Raw genomic sequence first — 16,916 nt, 5'->3', positions numbered from 1 at the left:
GTAGAGATGAGAAACAGAAGACTCACAGAAGTCAGATACTGCAGACTTGGTAGTAATTCAAATCTTGAGGCTTCTACAAAATCCATTGATTTCCACTAACCATACATTTTAAAAAATGTCTTTAGATTTATTTATCTTAATTACAAGGGTATGGATGATTTGCCTGCATGTATATATTGCAATATGTGCATATCTGGTGTCCATGGAGGTTAAAAGAGAGTGTCCATTTCCCCTGGAACTGGAGTCATAGGTGGTTGTGAACCACCATATGGCTGCTGGGAACTGAACTGAACTGAACTGATGGTTCTTCATCACTGAACCATCTCTCCAGTGCCAACAATATGAATTCTTATTATGAAATTAAACTTGAAAAATATATTCTCACTCTCCTGGAAGTCATTATTGGATTGTTGTACTAGTATGTTGTGTTTTCCTGGCAGGTCATTGTACAGCGCTGCTTGTGTGGCAAGAATATGTCTCATGTGAAGGCTGCCTGCATCCTCTGTGGCTACCTGAAGCTGCTGCCCATGTTCCTCATGGTGATGCCAGGGATGATCAGCCGGATTCTGTACACAGGCAAGCCATGGATGCATGCATCCTCTTCTCCTATGCTTGATGCCTGTGGTTTTCAAGATAAGAACAACTTTGATAAGTTAGAATGAGAGATGGAGAGAGGCACTTCTGAGAGAAGGGTCAGAGGTGGAACATTTGGCAAATTTGTCACTTCTCTGTATCACTTCAAAATTTTGCCTGTCTGTTTGTAGACATTTGAAACCATGTGTCTTAGTTAGGGTTCTATTGCTGTGAAGAGGCACTATCACCATGGCAACTCTTATAAAGGAAAACATTTAATGGGGGCTGGTTTACAGGTCCAGAGGTTTAGTCCATTATCAACATGGTGGGAAGCCTGGTGGCATGCAGGCAGACATGGTTGGTGCTAAAGGAGCAGCTGACAGTACTACATCCAAATTGGCAGGCAGCAGGAAGAGAGAGTGGCACTGGGCTTGGCTTGGGCTTCTGAAACCCCAGTGCTCACCCCCAGTGACACAGTTCCTCCAACAAGGCCACACCTCCCAATAACACCACTCCCTGTGAGCCTATGGGAGCCATTTATATTCAAACCACTACACTGTGCATCCTGTTCCCGTGAGTGGATTTAATGTAAGATAGTCCAGAAATGTACTGGGCGATGAAGTGGAATTGAGCTAGGGTAAGTTAGCGGAGCTGTTGTGGTTAGATGCAGCAATGTCTTTGATCAAGAAGGTCTTAGAGGAGCATGCTCACTTCTTGGTCCCTCTGAGACAACCACAAAATTAAATTCCTTTTCGATGTTTAGAATCATGTTGTTTGGCAAAAAAGGAATTTCTAAGTTAGATGAGAATAAATACTTGTTGATATTTTTCCTTGAAATTTTATTCTATTTTTCTATGAAATGCAACCAATCTGTTTTGATGAATGGAATCACCAGATTACACAGCATTCACTGTGTTTTCCTAATTAGGCATAAGTGTGGTTCATTTAAATTCCAAGATGACCTTCAGTGACCATTATCTCATCCTTTGCATCATTGTTTTATTGTTTATAACAATGAAGAATGTAGACATAGCTAAGGGGCAAGGAATAGCTTAATAATGATTGTAACCACTCCCCTACCCCGGCCTTATAGAACACCATATACAAGATCTTGAAGGCTGTGTTAAAGCTTTGGGAAATATTGAGATTATTATGTTAAATGTAGAAATAAAGACCCAAAATATCTCAATAGCGGTCAAATAGGACATTTATTCAGGGTGAGTGAGGTAGCTCAGTCTGTAAAATGCCTGCTACAAAATCATAAAGATCTGAGTTCAGAACCCCAAGAACCCTTTGAAAGCCAGGTGAAGCATCTATAACCCCAGTGTTGGAATGGCAGGGGCAGGTCGATCCCCAGAGACCATTGGCCACCAGCCTAGCCAAAACAGTAGGCTCCAAGCTCAGGGAGAGACCCTGCCTCAAAAATCTTGCTGTGTAAGCATGAGGATCTGATTATGGGCATCCAGCACCCAGGAAAATGCCAGGCATGGAAGTATATGGTGTAACTCCAGTCCTGGGAGGCAGAGACAAGAGGATCCTATGTCTTTCTACCCAGATAATTCAGCTGAAATAGTGAGTACTTGGTTCAGTGAGAGATGCTGATCAAAAGATAAGGAGGAGGGCTATAGAGAAAGATACTTACTACTGACCTCTGGCCTACACACACGCACATACACACAGATACACATACCTATCATGAATATGGATATACTGCATACATGAATACTCTTTCTTGGTGAACAAGAATTATAAATGAACAAAAATAATTTTTGAAAAGTCATTGTGTTCAAGTATTCTTGGTTTAGGTGGTTCTTTATCAGATTTTTTTAAAACAATCATTATAATATGCTCCAAGTTAAAATTTCATCAAGGTATTGTACACGTCTCAAAGTGACAAATGCCATCACCTACTGAATTGTCACCCAGATGATCCTCGTGAGTAACACTTTAGATGCTTAGGATTGGATAAGCGTGACTGGATATAGGACTTAGCTTCCTGAGGGGAGGAGGTGTTGTTTATATTTGGAATTCACTGCTTCTGAGAAAATTGAGTCTCATCTGAGGATGGGAATGTCTCCCATGTCTGTCCTAATGCTAACTATGTCCAAAAGGGATCCCTGCCCCCTCAGGTCAGTGCCAGGGGAGCTACCAGTTTGAGACACTGTGAGAGGTTCTGTGCCAAGCAAGGAGTAACTAGACTCATGGTATGAAATTCAAAGTTTAGTATCCATTTTTAGGTGATTATAGCTCTCTCATCTATGATCTTGCATCTTACCTCTGTCCCGTTTGCGGATTGTATTGAGTTGAGTCCTGCTCAATGAACTGTATCTCTTTCTAGATAAGGTGGCCTGTGTTGTACCTTCTGAGTGTGTGAAACAGTGTGGCACTGAAGTTGGCTGCACCAACTACGCCTACCCTACACTGGTCCTGGAATTGATGCCTAATGGTTGGTAAACATCCATATCATGTCTCAGAGGGAAACATGGGCCATGAGGAAGGATTATGGAGGAATTCAGTCCTAGTCATCAGATGTCTCTTGAGAATCAGCCACAGTCTACTAGTCACACACTGGTTGGGTCTGGAGATCTTGGAGAGGAGCTAACTTCTGTTAGAGGATACTGCTTAGGGTAGAGACTATCTCCCAGCTCAGTTAGCATTAAATGATTTGTTAGCCAAAGAAAAAGTTACAAATATGCAAACTCAGGAGACTAGAAGTTAAGTTTACCTTGACATCTTCAGAACAATACCTCTCAATCTGCATGCTTTATACCTAAGTGCATACCATTTTCAGACATTGCTTTGGATCTTATAATTCATCAGTAAAGAAAGCACAGTTGCCCTACACCTTGGAATTCCTTGTAGTTTTGCAGTATAGATAATAGGCTGCATGAGGTTCAGATTATTCAAATTTCCAGCAATGATCATTGCTATGGGCAACATATCAGAGAAAGATACAGAGCTCAGAAGTGACTGGATGGTCTGGGATCTTGTCTAACGGTTTTGTGCTGATTTTCCTCCCTGATGCACACAAACATATTCAGGATAAAAGGAATATACTCCCCAAACTCAAAGCAGTGTGCAAGCCATCTACCCTGTACTGGGAGGCTTGGAGGAGTCATTACTAATGGGTGGAAGTAGCTGAACTATGAAGCTTTCACAATGATTTAAAACCATCAGCTTTGCCCATAAAGGTTTATCGACAATATTATCTGCCAGGACTCTATCTATCCAGTTCTCAAAGTCTTCAGGAAGCCAAGAGTTTCTCCTCCAAAGAAAGATGGTACCATATTATTTCTGCTCTTCCAAAGTAGTTTCCAGCACATGACCTTTAAGTAAACATTTAGCACTAAATTTATATACTGGATCATTCTCAGATTACTAGAGGAAAATGCAATAATGGATGATCTTGTGACTTGCCTAAGAAGAACATACCCAGAGTGTGACTTTCTGTGCCCCCTCTTTCATGCTATTATCAGGTATGGAGGCCCAACATATGTCACTAGACACATCCACCCCTGCTGAGGGCCCTTACCCCCTGCCCCCATCCCTAGGCATAAATCCTAGACTCCCACCACCAAGTCCACCCACCCCATAAATTCTACCCATTTCCACTGTGCACACTTGAGCCCCTTTCTGGACAGACACAAGAATCAGGCCCCCAACTCCATCCATCCCCATGATCCAAGGACTGCTCCTCTCCAGATAGAGTCACTAGGCATACACCAGTAACTCTACCCTCTGTGATGACCTACCTTCAAACATTTGCATCCCATGGCTACAGTGCCTCCTCTTCAAGTAGGGATCCTAGAAGCACATCTTCAACTCCATCAGAACCCTTTGCCTGAGGGAAAAGTCCTGAGTACCACCTCTATGGTCCTTGTTCAATAATAAGTCAACATTAATGCTCTCAAATCCATAAAAATGAGACATAAACTATCATATTGGAGCAGAAAATAGCATCCATCTTTTTGCTGTTTCCAAGAAACACAATCACCACTATTTTGGTTGTGAGCCTAGCCTTTAACGGCTGAGCTATCCCTCCAGCCCACAATCACCACTATTAATAGTCACCATCGAAGGGTAAAATGTTAGGAAAAAGTATTCAAAGCAAAGGGAACTAAGAAACAAGCAGGAATAGCTATTCTAATATACAATGAGATAGACTTCAAACCGAAAGTAGTCAAAAGAAATAAAGAGGGCCACTTTATACACATTAAAGGAAATATTCAATGATAGGGTATTGCAATTCTAAATATATATGCACCAAAATGAAGAGATACTCAGTTTCATAAAATAAACACTATTAGATTTAAAAATCATAGTTTGACCCCAACACAATGATAATTGATAATTTTAATACATAACTCTATCCAATAAATAGATCAACTGGAAAAAATTAAATACAGAAACTCTGTAGTTAATGGCATCATAAATCAAAAGGACTGAATTGTGTCTATAGAACATTCCATCCAAACACTGAGAAATACACATCATAGAACTTTCTCCAAAATAAACTACATATTATGAAAAAAAAGTCTCAACAAATTTAGGAAATTTGAAATCACATCTTGCATTCTGTATGACCACTATACATTAAAGATGGATATCAATAACACAGGAATGGGAGAAAGTACACAAATCAATGAAAGTGAAACAACACACTACTCAGCCAAGTTGGCTGAAAGAAGAAATCAAGAAAACCTTTTTAAATCATAGAACTAAATGAAAATGAAAACACAAAATACCTAAAACTACGGGACATGATGAAGGCAACCCTGGGAAGAAAATTTATATCTTTATATACCTACATCTAAAATTTTAAGAGATCTCAAATTAATAACTTAATGATGTACCTGACAGCTTTAGAAAATAAGAATGGTCAACAATCCCCCACCAAATAGTCAAAAATATATAATCAAAATCAGGGCTGAAATTAATGAAATGAAAACAAAAAATAATGATACAAAGAATGAGTGAAATAAAGAATTGGTTTTATGAAATGTTTAACAAGATTGACAAACATTAAAATTATCCAGAAGAAAGAGAACTGTGGTCCAAATAAATAAAATAAGGAATGAAAAGGGGAAGAAATTCAGAGAATCATAAGGATATACTTTAAGAACTCATAACCCATCAAAGTGGAAAATCTAATAGAAATGGACGAACTAAATACATCCAACCTACCAAAGTTAAATCAAGATTAAATGAATAATTTAAATAGACCATAACATCCAGCAAGATAAAAACTATAATTAATAATCTCCCAACTAAAAAGCAAGGCCTAGGGCCCGATGAATGCACTGTAGAATCATACCAGAATTATGACCAATACTTCTGAAACTATTTTGGAAAATAGAAAAGGAAGGATATTTTCTAAATTCCCTCTACAAATCCAATATTATTATGATACCAAAGCAAAAAAAGACCCAACGACAACAAAAAAGAAAATTACAGATCAATATCTGTCATCAACATCAATATAAAAGTTCTCAATGGATTGCTTATAAACAGAAAAGGACACCACAAAAAGATTATCCACCATGATCAAGTCAACTTCATCCCAGAGAAGCAGGGATAGTTCAACAAACATAAATTAATAGGCATAATTCACCACATAAATTGATACAATTGCAAAACCACACATTCATCTCCTTAGATGCAGAAAAGAGCTTTAACAAAATCCAACATCCATTTGTGATAAAAATTCCTGGAGGAAATAACGTTACTGGGAACATATCTCAGTATAATAAAGGCAATATATAGGAATCCCACAACAAAAATCCTCAGCAAAGAAAAACTCAAAGTATCTACACACACACATACACACACACACACACACACACACACACACACACACACACACACACACGGAACAAGACATGAATGTCCACTTTCTCCATACCTACTCAACATAGTACTTGAAGTCTTCACTAGAGCAATAAAACAAGTGAAGAAAAAAAGAATACAGATAGGAAAGTAGAAGTAAAAGTGTTTATTTGTGAATGATGATTTTGCATATAAAAGACCATAAAGATTCTACTAGAAAACTCTAACCGATTAAAAACTACACACAGAAAATTTGCAGAATACAAATTAAACACACAGTAAAACCAGTGGCCTTTTTATATACAAATGATGAACACACCAAAAAAAAATCAAGGAAACAATAGCATTCCAAATACCCACAATAAATTATCTTTGAAGAAATCTAAGTAAGAAACTGAAGGACTTATACAACAAAAACTTTAAAGTACTGAAAAAATTGTAGAAGGGTACCAGAAAATAGAAAGAGCTCCAACACTCATGAATAGGTAAGAAGAAAATTGTGAATATTATGAAAATAGCCACCCATCCTACTGAAAACAATTCTCAGATTCCCTGCAATCCCAAACAAAATTCCAACACAGATTTTAAAAGAAATTGAAGCCGGGCGGTGGTGGCGCACGCCTTTAATCCCAGCACTCGGGAGGCAGAGCCAGGCGGATCTCTGTGAGTTCGAGGCCAGCCTGGGCTACCAAGTGAGTTCCAGGAAAAGGCGCCAAGCTACACAGAGAAACCCTGTCTCGAAAAACAAAAAAAAAAAAAAAAAACAAAAAAAAAAAAGAAATTGAGAAAATAACTTGAAACTTCATATGGAAATATATAAAAACAAACAAACCATGATAACCAAAATAATCTTGAACAGCAAAAAACTGCTGGAGGTATCACTGTCCAAGATTTCAAGTTTTACTACAGAGCTAAAGCAGATTCATTGATCAAAGGGATAGAATTGAGGACCCACATATAAACCCACACTCCTACATCCACCTGATCTTTTCTCTTTTCTTTTCTTTTTTCTCTTCTTTCTTTCTATCTTTTTTTTTGACAAAGAGACCAATGATACAATATTGGAGAAAAGTTAGTGTCTTCAAAAATAATGTTTGTCAAATTGGATAGCTATACAGTGAGATCCCCTTTTTATCATCTGCACAAAACAGAACTCCAAATAGATCAAGGATCTCAACACATGACCTGATATCATGAGTCTGACAGAGAAAATAGAAAATTGACTTGAACTCATCAGCTCAGGAAAGGACTTTCTGAACATGATTTTGATAGTGCAGGCATTAAAACCATCAATTAATAAATGTGACCTCATAAACTAAAACATTTGTATACAGCAAATGACATAATCAAATGAAGAAGTATTCCAGAGAATGGCGGGGTAGGGGGGAATCTTTATCAACTATACATCTGACAGAGGGTCAATGTATTTCTCAATCTGAGAAGTTTCTTTTATCAGTAGAAGGTAATTAGAATAAGAAACTACAGAATGCTTAGTCCTAAGTGGAGCAAATGAACCATAGCCCCTTCTCTTAATACTCAGGGTCATTATAGAAGAATATAAAGACAGAGTGTAATAGACAGGGGCAGCAAGTGGCTACAAGAAAACAGTGTCTTCTGGGCAGTTACATATAAGAGCTCAAGGCAGTTGCATTAGCATGCACAGGATCTGCAAAATCCCCAGGCAGACAAAGCCCAGTGTAGATATGGGAGTTGAGCATGAACCCTCATAGCTGTTGTAAGCTAAGCATGATCCTATGGAAGACAATACATCCAAGAATGTTTGGGTAGTGCAATTTGGTCTCGATATTTTTGGTTTTTGGTTTTTTTAGATACAGAGGTGGGTAGTTAGAGAAAGGGAGATGAATCTGGAAAGAGTTGGAGGTGGGAGTAAATATGGTCAAAACTCATTGTAGGACACTCTAAAAGCACTAGTAAAATTTTGAGAAGAATTCTCAGACTGAGAGTTTGCAAAATCCAGTACTTTATTTTCAACAGAAGCAATTGAATTTATAAAATGTAGTTTCAAGTGTATACTTCTTTTTAAGAAACTAATTCAGTATCAAAAGACACACTAAACTGAATCTGAGCAATGAACCTCAGAAAATATTTGCATTATAAATCTAGATATTTACATCTTAAGCTAATTTTAAATTATAGAAACTAACTAGCCACATGATGGCTTTGTATTTTAAAAATTAAATTCTCAGATTAAAAGTCAAGCATTTCACTACCACATTTTTTTTTATATTCAAGTATGGTTAATTTGATTGAAACTTGTTATAAATATTCTGTAATGGTGTATTCACTTTACATGAATAATCATAGTATCCAACACACATTGAACCTCTACTGTGTTTCAATGACTTTCTAAACCTTTTGTGTGCTTTAACTGGTTAAATTTCCAAGAAAAATTCAGTGATGATGTACACTGATAATTATATTATCTAATAACTTTGTAAGTGATCATTTTGTCTTTGCATGGCTCTTTGATGTAGTAAATCACTCATAAGCCATGACATCCCCTCTAACCAGAGCTTTACCTTCTCCTGACCCCAGGACTTCGAGGCCTGATGCTGTCAGTCATGTTGGCCTCTCTCATGAGCAGCCTGACCTCCATCTTCAACAGCGCCAGCACCCTCTTCACCTTGGATCTCTACACCAAGATCCGGAAGAAGGCATCAGAAAGAGAGCTCTTGATAGCTGGACGGTGAGGGAACCTGGTCTCTGCCTAGCACTCCTCTGAGGAGGGTGCATATAGATAGGAACTACAGACCCCTGGTCTCTGGATTCAGTGAAACTAAATATGTAGTTCTACAATGGGAAGAATCATCGGGGAATGTTCAATTCAACCTTTCTCTTTACAGACACAAAAATTTTAGCCATACTTACTTATTCCTTCCCCTTTCATTGTCCCTACACCATATCTTCACAAAACTCCATCCATGTTTAATGGGATATATTTCACATTGTAAGTCTGATAGCTGTGTTTTCTTTAACAGTTTCTATGCATACCACATGGAGATGAGCAACTTCCTCATCCACACACTTAACACAGGGAAGTTTACCAACTGCATTCGCTAAAGGATGAGCATGCTAGACAGAGACAGACCCCCCAAAGAGATAAAATCCAAGAAGCTGCCTGGAGAGTTTTGTCAACCCAATGGATCCTGGTAGCCTGGGGGCCTTGAAGACAGTAAGATGGAAGGAAACAAGAAGAAATAATAGCCAACATGACATCCTTTTCTCCTTTTAATTTTCAAGCAGAATCAATATTGAGATACATTTTAATTTTTAAGTTATTATTTATTTTAATTAAAATACAGTTATACAATTACCCTTCCTTTTATTCCCATAAACATCCATTTCTCCCGCCTCCAACCCCTTCCATGTCCTGCTATACACCTTCTCAAATTCATGGCCTTTTTTTAGATTATTATACACACACACACATCCTGCTGAGTCTGTTAGTGACACTTTTATGTATATGATTTTAAGTCTGACCCCTTGATAATTAATTAGGGGACTCATCCCTGGGGAAGATTAATTTTCCCTTTCAGTAGTCATTAATTGCTTACAGTTCTTTGTCTAGGGATAAAGGCACTGTGATATTTCCCCCTTCTGTATTAGCACATCTGTTCATGTTGTTATTGTTCAGGTTTTGTCTAGGCAGCAATAATGTTCATATGCCATGGGTATAGCTTCCCTGTCATTTCTAGGAGACATAATCTCACAGGGATATTCTAGTCCTCTGGCTCTTATAATCTTCTGTGATAATCTCAGAGCCTTGGGTGTAAGGATTTGTGTTGTAGATGTATCCTCTGGAGATACGCATGCCAAGATCACCTGATAACTGCATTTTGACCAGCTGTTTTCTGTAATTGAATCCAGCTGCTGCAAAGAAAAGCTTCTTTAATAAGGGGTGAGATGTATACTTACCCATGAATATAAAAATAAGTACATAGAATACAGTTAGTAATTCTGTGGGCTTAGTTAAGTGGTATAGTATGTTCTCCTCTAAGATCTATGACCTCACTAATCCAAGGTAATTGACTGGGTTCCTAGTACCAGGCATAATTTTCCTCCCCATTAAGCCAGTCTTAAGTCCAATTAGAGAACCGTTGGTTACAGTCAAACCATGAGTGCCACTTTTGCACCTTTAGGGTATCTTGCCATGCTGGTCGTTGTGAGTCATAGGTATCACAGGACTACTGATTGCTTCCCTCCCTTGGCAGCTTGCACAGCACATTTTAATACCAGGAAAAACAGACTTCAGGGAAGAGGCTTTCAGGTTAGCTCCAGCTTGAATCTTCTGAGTCCTTGTCCAGAGACTATCTATGGCGTCTTGGGGAATAGGACCTTACCTTCTACCTCTGGGAAGGAGCCAACAGCAATAGTAATAGCCTATATTGTTTTATGTATCTTCTGGACTACCCTGATCAACAACTCAGGGGGAACTTTTTTTGTGCCAGACACTGGGGTTTTTGTTAGATGGCAGCCTATGGCTCTCATCGAAAGTTATGTCAGCCCAACTGTCACAACTTCGTTTAAAAGAGATATGTCTACACAAACATATATATGTAGTATATGTAATTTTAGGTAAATATATAAAAAGAGATGAGGTCTTATTAAGGCTGTTTCAAGCAAGCTCAGAGTTATTTGTCCCCACTCCCTTCTTCTTCTGAATTGACCTCCCTTCCCACTACCCAATAAAAGCTGCCTGCTCATTTTTCTCACTTCCCACAAATAGCGACTGTATCCAGGGAGTTCCTTCTTCAGTTTCCTGGCTCCCATATTCCTTTTTACTTTCTGCCATTTTTCCAAGTCATATACTCACATATGATGATTTGAAACGAAGAACCACAAATTAGAGAGACATTTGTGTGTGTGTGTGTGTGTGTGTGTGTGTGTGTGTGTGTGTATACACATATATGTATGTATATATCACATTTTCACTAGCCATTTGTCAGATGAAGGTCATTTCTGCTGTTTCCATTTTCTAGCTATTGTAGATAGAAAGGCAATGAACATTGCTTATCAAGTATCTGTGAAGTAGGGTATTGAGTTCTTTGCTCATATGTCAAAGTGCGGCATATCTGGATCATATGGTAGATTTATTTTTAGCTTTTGGAGAGTTCCCCACTCTGATTTATAAAATGGCTGCACTAGTTTACAATCACACCAATGGCAAGTGAGGGCTCCTGTTCCCCCAAATCTCTCCAGAATTTGTTGTTGGATGTCTTGTTGATATTAACCAGTCTGACTTGGGTAAGATGGCATCTCAAAGTTGTTTTAAATTACATTTCACTATTTGATAGAGCTGATAAATATTTTTGAGATACTTTTTTTTAGCAATTTTATTTCTTCTTTTCAGAACTTTTCATTAAGATCTATAGCTCACTTTCTCAATGTGTCTTATTTAAAAACCTTTTTAAAAGTTATTTTTATTCTCTGGTATTAATCCAATGTTACATGAATAGCTGGCAAAAAGTCTCTTCCATTCTGTAGGCTTTCTCTTCACTCCACTGATTGTCTCAGTAGCTTTTAATTTTCATGAGGTACTGCCTATCAATTACTAGCTTTAATTCCTGGGCAAATGGAGTTCTATTGAGAAAGTCCATTCCCACACTAATACCATGTAAGTTACTGCCTATCTTTTCCTCTAGTAATTTCAGTGTTTTTCACTTTCACTGAAATTCAAGTTGGGTTTCACACTCAGTTCTTTGATCTTTTGTAGTTAGTTTTGTACAAGGTAATAGTTGTGAGTCTAATTTCATCATTCAGCATGTAGACGTTCAGTTTTCCCACTACCATGTGTTGAAGATGTTATCTTTCTTTGGGTGTATGTTTTTGGCATCTTTGTCAAAGACCAGAGAGTTGTAGTTACATACACTCATGTTTGAGTCTTCTATTTTATTCCATTGGTCTACACATCTGTTTTTGTGCCACTATAAAATGTTTTCATTAAAATAGATCTATAATATATTGAAATATAGAATGGTTTTCACTCCATCAATTTTTTTTTCCTGCTCAGAATTGCATTGGCTATCCAGGGTCTTTAAGGTTCTGTATATGAATTATAGGATGCTTTTATTTCTGTGAAGTATGAGATGGATTTTTATTGGGATTGCTTTTCATCTATAAATAGCTTTTGGTAGGATGGTCGTTTTCACAATATTGATACTACTAGCCCATGATCACGGAAGGTCTTTCCATTTGCTAGTGTCTGTTTCAATCTCTTGCTTCAGAAATCTAACATTTTCATGTTAGAGCTCTTTTACCCTCTTGCTTGAGCTTATTCCTCAATATTTTAAGTTTTTGAGGCTCTCATGGACAGAGCGTGTTCACAATCTCTTTCCTGGTGTTTATTGTAGGTATATCGAAAAACTAATGTATTTTTGTGATTTGATTCTGTATCCTGCCACATTGCTGAAGGTTTTTTTTTATTATTATTTCTAGAATTTTTCTGGTGAAATTTTTGGGATCTCTTATGTATAATATCATGTCATTTGCAAATAGGGATAGTTTGACTCTTCTTTTCCTATTTGTAATCCTTTAATTATCCTCTCTTGCCTTTGTGGTCCAGCTAGTGCTTCCAGAGCTATATTGAAAAGGAGTGGGTATAGTGGGCAGCCCTGGCTTCTTTCTGTTTTTAATGGGATTGCTCTGACTTTTCTTTCATTTAGGATGATGATGGCTATGAGTTTGTTGTGGATAATTTTTTATCATGTTAAGATATATTCCCTCCAGTCCTATTCTCTCTGAAACTTTTATCATGAAGTCATTGAATTTTGTAAAGGCCTTTTCTGCATCTATTAAGATGATCATGTGACTTTTGTCTCTAAGTCCATTTATATGATTTATTACAATTAGGAGTTGTGTATGTTGAACCATTCCTGAATCTATGAGATAAAGCCAACTTGGCTATGATGGATGATCTTTTTGATATATGTTTGTATTCCGTTTGCAAGTATTTTATTGAAGTTTTTTCAGTCATGTTTATCAGGGATATTGGTTTATAAGTTTTGTTATCTGTTGTATCTTTACATTATTTTGGTATTAGAGTAATCCTGGCTTCATGCAAGGAGTTTGAAAGCATTTCTTCTGTTTCTAATTTGCTTAATAATTTAAGAAGTATTAGCTGTAATATTCTTTGAAAGTTTGGTAAAATTCTGCTGTGAACTCATCTGGACCTGAGCTTTTTTTTTTTAGTCAGAATACTTTTTTAAATCACTGTTTATAACTATTCCAACACCTAGAATCAAATTCTAGCTATTTTGAGCATCAGTCTTCTACCTTCCATCTTCTATACAAGAATCAGTGGACAGGATATGATCATTTTTGTTGAAAACAAAGAGACAGGTTAATACATAGGGGCATGTGAGAATGATACAGCATAAGCTTAGCATGGTAAACAAGAGACACGAAACAGACTCACTTACTGACAGCACGGATTTAGGTTTGATTATGTACGTGACAGGAGGCACTGGAGTTAGATGAGCTGGAGGGGCACATGTTTGTTTTCCAGTGATAGTTATGAATATGGTGGGGATAGTTAATTGAACCATTAATGTTTTTGACATTATGCTAAAACTTTTCATTATTCGTTGTTCTAATGTTGTTAAGAGTATAGTAGTTTATGAAGTTTGAACAGGACACTTATCCATCTATACCCTGACAAGTTGGGCTCCCATGCATCCCAGTACTACTGTTTGCTCAGGTGGACACACTGTCTGGTAAATTGTTTGCTGACAAGCACTTAAGACACTAGGGTTTAAAAATGAAGTCATCTCCCACAGACCGCAGCTACCTCTGACAACTTTTTACCTCTTAACAGTATTTTTGACACGTTCGTTTTTGTTGCTGCAATACTCTAGTTAGGAAATGCATGCATAGCATTTCTTGCCATGACATGCAACATTCTTAAATACTTGATATTTTAATTTGAGTCTATGCAAATTGGCTCAATTTCCCTCAAGCTATGAAAAAAGCCAAAAATATAGGTCTGCTTTATTTATAATACAAATGATTACTGATAGGTAGAAATAGTCTAGTGTTTCTTTCTAATAGATGTATATATTACAAGCTACTAATTACTGCAGTTTTGGTTGATTTTGTGAGTGGGAAGTTAAGGCTATACATAAAAATGTAGTGACTAGTTATTGAAAAGAAGTTTATTCATTGACATTTTACTACCAGGTACCCACTGGGCATGGTGTTGGTTCATGCAAGGTCAAGCAGCTTGACTTTGCCTGGAACACCAATGAAAGAGCAGAAGAATAGCTTCAGGAGCAGTGGAGGCCGACATAATGCTTTTGCTTCATCTTTAAATCACCGTGTTTCCTGGACAGGCTCTTCGCCATCGTTCTAATCGTCATCAGCATCCTGTGGGTCCCATTGGTACAGGCATCACAGAACGGACAGCTGTTCCACTATATGGCATCATTTTCTAGCTACATCGGGTCTCCCGTCGGCGCTGTCTTCATGCTGGCCATCTTCTGTAAAAGAGCCAATGAACAGGTAAGGGGACATTTGCAAGAACGAGGCAAAAATTAGAACTTCCTCTGGGATGGGAAAAGGAAAAGGCATTCTTTTACTCAGATGCAGTGGCCCACACTTATAGTTTCAGAATCTTATTCAGGAGCTTGTGTCAGGAAGACATCTTGAATTCAGAAGTTCAAGACCAATCCGGGCAACACAGTGACAACCCATCTCAAAAATAATGCATTCTGTCCAACCTATGTCTATCACTTAAGGGCCATTTCAACTTCAGTTGTGGTAAGCCACAATTTATAATCCTCACAGATATATATGACTGTACAGTGCCCACTCAAATGAAAAGTTTTTACATTTCTCATAAATTATGTACATTTATGGCAAAGTGTTGACCAAAACACATTTTGGAGAGACTTCCAGGGTCTGGTCTTAGCTCTACAATTTTAGTGTATCGACCTCAAGTAAATTATGCAAACCTGTAATACAAAATCAACAGTGGTACCTACCTTATTTGAGTGCTACTAAGAGGGTAGAAACAGAGGACATGTAAAATGTTTATAAGAAAAAATCTACTATATTAGTACTAACTCAAATAAGTTAAATGCTATTGTTCTATAAATGATTGATTCTTGCAGACCATTACCTTAATCCATGAACTGTTCCATGAGTGTTAGTCCTATTACTATAACCGTCATTTAAGGAGCACCTGGAGAAATGGATGTCTATTTTGCCTGCCATGTCTTACGTAATAAGTAGGGTGTTAGGATTCAGATGTGGTCTCCTGCGGTCTAGAGCCCATGATCCTAATCACCAGTCATGCTAGTTCCCAAGAGCAGGACTGAGAGCAGGTGTTTCCAATACCATCGATCTCTGGGAGAAAAGGGAAGCTTTGACTTGTCAAACATACCTATTATCAGTCCTGAAAGTTATGTAAGTCATAGATCTGCTTATTTGGAGAGATAAGTAGCAAGTGTTTAAACCTGTAGATTGAAAAACAAAAGTGGGGGCTGGAGAGATGGCTCAGTGGTTAAGAGCACCGGCTGTTCTTCCAGAGGTCCTGAGTTCAATTCCCAGCAACCACATGGTGGCTCACAACCATCTGTAATGAGATCTGGTGCCCTCTTCTGGCCTGAAGGGACATATGCAGGCATAACCTCTCCCCCAATGCAACACACTTCCCGCATCCATTTTGAAGCCAAGACATTTCTAAAGTATATAGGCTGGTTTAATCCAGCTGTCCTTTCTGTCATCCAGTGTCTCTCTTGTTGGTTACATAGTCCTCATGACTTACTATTACATGCCATCCTTCTGTATGGCATGAATAGAGATTTATATGATAGTTTGGTTATAAAGTCCAAAGAAACTTATAAAGTTGACAGATGCCTTTTACCTGCTCAAATATAAAACAAAAAATCATCTTTAACTGACTTGTATACACTGTACATTCCATACATGTGTTAATGCAGATATGTATGTTACTTTTAAAAGTTTGTGTTTCCAGAACAAAAGGACCAGACACCAATAAAGACAAGTAGTCCGGGTGATTCAGCCTCTCCAAAAAAAAAAAAAAAAAAGTGAAGAAAACCTCAGCTTTAGTTAGAGTATACAGCAGAGTTCTGGAGTCTAAAAAAAATTAAAATGTGATGTTGAAGTATGGAAATTAAATAATTTAAGTCATTTTGTAATATGTACATCATAATATAAACTATTTGTACCTATAAGTGTATGCAAATATCGTTGGTCAATAATGAATGGAATATAAGAGAAAGAAATGCACATTAGAGAGCCCGAGAGATGGTTCAGAAGTTAAGAGCACTTGCTGCTCCTGCAGAGGACCCAGGTTGGTTTCCAGAACCCACACTTGGGCGCTCTTCATGGCCTGTTAACTCCAGGTTCAGGAAATCTAGCACCCTCTTCTGGCCTCTGCAGGTACTTCATGCATGTGGTACACGTATAAATAAGCAGGCACACACACATAGACATAAATCAAAACAAACAGGTATTAAAGTGCTCTGGCACCTGAG

General features: G+C 37.8%; 1 protein-coding gene across 1 annotated transcript in view; it reads left to right on the top strand.

Annotated features, from left to right (window-relative positions):
- Positions 1-16,916, top strand: part of LOC128114554 (solute carrier family 5 member 4-like) — a 102,542-nt gene that overhangs the window by 75,845 nt on the left and 9,781 nt on the right. Inside the window, exons 10-13 of the mRNA XM_052744654.1 lie at positions 441-576; positions 2,912-3,019; positions 8,956-9,106; positions 14,748-14,916. Coding sequence (XP_052600614.1) covers positions 441-576; positions 2,912-3,019; positions 8,956-9,106; positions 14,748-14,916 — 564 coding nt within the window. The remainder of the gene's footprint in view (positions 1-440; positions 577-2,911; positions 3,020-8,955; positions 9,107-14,747; positions 14,917-16,916) is intronic.

The sequence above is a fragment of the Peromyscus californicus genome, unplaced genomic scaffold, assembly GCF_007827085.1.
Source record: "Peromyscus californicus insignis strain IS unplaced genomic scaffold, ASM782708v3 Scaffold_19__1_contigs__length_69161282, whole genome shotgun sequence".
Classification (NCBI taxonomy): domain Eukaryota; kingdom Metazoa; phylum Chordata; class Mammalia; order Rodentia; family Cricetidae; genus Peromyscus; species Peromyscus californicus.
Note: the sequence above shows the minus strand (reverse complement) of the source record. Positions and strands in the feature narration are given on the sequence as shown.